General features: G+C 39.0%; 1 protein-coding gene across 1 annotated transcript; it reads right to left on the reverse strand.

Moving 5' to 3' along the window:
• Positions 1-852: 852 nt before the first annotated feature.
• LOC141665601 (uncharacterized) lies at positions 853-2,493 on the reverse strand. The gene is made up of 3 exons (XM_074471589.1): positions 1,908-2,493; positions 1,498-1,833; positions 853-1,367 (listed from the first exon to the last, which is right to left on the reverse strand). The coding sequence occupies exons 1-3, from the start codon at positions 2,491-2,493 to the stop codon at positions 853-855; spliced, it is 1,437 nt and encodes a 478-aa protein (XP_074327690.1).
• Between the last annotated feature and the right edge of the window lie 219 nt (positions 2,494-2,712).

The following is a 2,712-nucleotide window of genomic DNA, read 5'->3' on the forward strand; positions in this document are numbered from 1 at the left end:
TGTACCAATGAGCATTTGTCCATGTCTTGTTGTCCAGATGTATAGACTTTCCTTCTCTGCTTCTCCGAGACCCGAAAGGATATCCACCATCTGTATGACTCTCCTTGGTATCGGTCCCACTCTTAGACTGCTCATCAAAAAATCTAGAGCAAAATGTAAGGCATTCTTCTACCAAGGAGCCCTCTGCTACGCACCCTTCAGGTTTACTCCGATTCCGAATGTATGACTTCAATTTGCACAAATACCGTTCAATTCCAAACATCCACCTTAAGTGCACCGGTCCACCAAATTCTATTTCCTTGTACAAATGAATTGGTAAGTGAACCATTATATCGAAAACTGCAGGTGGAAAAATCATTTCAAGCTCACAAAATATCTCAATTATTTCCTTCTGCAAATTTTCAACATCTTCTAATTCAATGACTTTTCCACATATGCCTCTAAAGAATGCTCCCAGCCTCATTAATAGAATTGCTACCTCAAGTTTCAGAGTTTTTACGACAGCAAATTGTAATAGAAATTGCAGAATAAAATGTGCGTCATGACTTTTGTAACGCGATATCTTTCGCTCCTTCATTTGAATGCACCGGCTGATATTTGATACAGATCCGTATGGTAGCTTAGCATTCATTAGAACTGAACAGAAGATCTCTTTCTCTTTTTTGGTCATATCAAAACTAGATGCCCTAATTTCAACATGTTTATCATCATATTTGACAGGGTGAAGGTCTTTTCTAATCCCCATTTCTTCCAAATCTTGACGAGCATTAAGATGGTCCTTTGTCTTTCCTCCGATATTTAACAAAGTCCCCAAAATGTTGTCACAAATGTTCTTCCTAATGTGCATAACATCTAAGTTATGCCTAACCATATTATTGCTCCAATATGGTAGCTCAAAAAAATGGACTTCTTCTTCCAAGGGCAATCTGATGTTCCTCTATTTCTTTTCAGCGGCTTCCCAAAATCATTTTTGTAACCACGCAATAGTTCTTCAACCTCTGCTCCGCTTAATATATCAGGACATGATAGCATTTCCACATCTCTGTTAAATCTGCGCCTATCGGACCTCCACTTGTGATCTGGAGGGAGAAACTTTCGATGGTTTAAATACACAACCTTCTTACTATGTTTCAAATATGTCGATGAGGTCTCATAGTGACATGAAGGACAAGCCAACTTTCCTTTCGTGCTCCAACCGGATAAAATCCCATATCTAGGGAAATCACTTATCGTCCATAATAGGCTTGCGTGTAGCTTAAACGTGTTGTCTAACCTGGCATCATAAGTTTCTATTCCAACAGCCCATAACTCCTTCAACTCTGCAATTAACGGTTGCATATACACGTCAATTTCATTACCGGGATAAACTGGACCAGGGATTAAGGTTGAAAGAATTAGATTTTCGGGTTTCATGATTAACCGGGGGGGAGGTTATAATTACGAGCACTACTCGCCAGGTGCTATGAGATATGTTCATTGATCCATATGGATTGAAACCGTCTGCCGCTAAACCCAATCGTACATTTCGCATTTCGGCAGCAAATTCAAGATATTTACTGTCCATCAACTTCCAACCCTTTCCATCAGCCGGATGCCTTAACCGTCCATCTTTCTTTCGTGATAAAGCATGCCATGTCATTGAGCTCGAGAAACCAGAGCTCAAGAACATTCTCTGCAGCCTTGGCTTTAAAGGGAAGTATCTCATCACTTTAGCCGGGATTTTAGGATTCGATGCTAGTTCTATGTTTGCATCAGACCTGGCCTTCGCCTTCTTTTCAACTACTCTCCATCTTGATGTTCCACACTTAGCATAATTCTCCAGCCTCTCGTTTTCTGCCCAAAAGAGCATGCAGTCATTTGGACATGCATGTATCTTTTGGTAATCAAGTCCTAGGTCTTTATAATACCCTTTGCCACACTAAAAGAAGACGGAAGATTTACATGAGGGAAAACCTCCTTTATCAATTCAAGTAAGTCACTAAATCCTGATTCGCTAAATCCATGAATGCACTTTAGTTGATAAAGCCTAACTAAGAAACTTAATCGACTAAATTTTTTGCATTCGGGATATAACAGTTGTCCACCCTCCTTAACAAGGCGATAAAATTTCCTTGCGTCATCGTTTAGTCCTGTTCTACCAACGTGGTCAGTAACATCATTAGTACCATATGCATTCTGTATCAAAGCATCAAATTCATCTCCAAGACCTAGACCTATATTAATATCCATCTCATCAGCAACCCTATCTATCTCATGGGTTGAGACCTCGTAAATCCATTCAACGGAATGGGGACAAGGACCATTACAGACTAGATGTTCGTGTATAGCCTTAGCACCACTCCAAAAACGATTACCACATTTCTTACAAGGGCACTTAAGCTCGTTTCCTATGGCATATCGGGAAAATGCTTGGTTAACAAAAGCTTCAACTCCCTTCCTATATCTATCACTGTACTTGGGAAGTGTTACCCATTTCTCTCCTTCAACATCCATTTTCTACATAAATTTTTTGAAACAAAACCATAAAATTCACTTAAGTTTTCAACACAATCAGACAACAACAAGAACCAAGAACAAAAAAACAGACCAAGAACAGGGCAGTTTGACTTATAATTACAACAAGAACACAAAAAAATAGACCAAGAACAGGGCACTTTTGACTTAAAATAACAGGGTATTTTGACTTTAAAACATCAAAAAATTAAAACAAAA

This window comes from Apium graveolens, chromosome 6, assembly GCF_009905375.1.
Source record: "Apium graveolens cultivar Ventura chromosome 6, ASM990537v1, whole genome shotgun sequence".
NCBI classification, from domain to species: Eukaryota; Viridiplantae; Streptophyta; class Magnoliopsida; order Apiales; family Apiaceae; genus Apium; species Apium graveolens.

What these genes read in the sequence shown, in the direction of transcription:
- LOC141665601 (XM_074471589.1), bottom strand. Translation starts at nt 2,493, where the DNA reads ATGGATGTTGAAGGAGAGAAATGGGTAACACTTCCCAAGTACAGTGAT. An exon ending in TTCTTTTAGTGTGGCAAAGG is followed by an intron (nt 1,834 to 1,907) that starts GTATTATAAAGA and finishes TCTTTTGGGCAG; the next exon opens with AAAACGAGAGGCTGGAGAAT. An exon ending in ATTGGGTTTAGCGGCAGACG is followed by an intron (nt 1,368 to 1,497) that starts GTTTCAATCCAT and finishes TCCCTGGTCCAG; the next exon opens with TTTATCCCGGTAATGAAATT.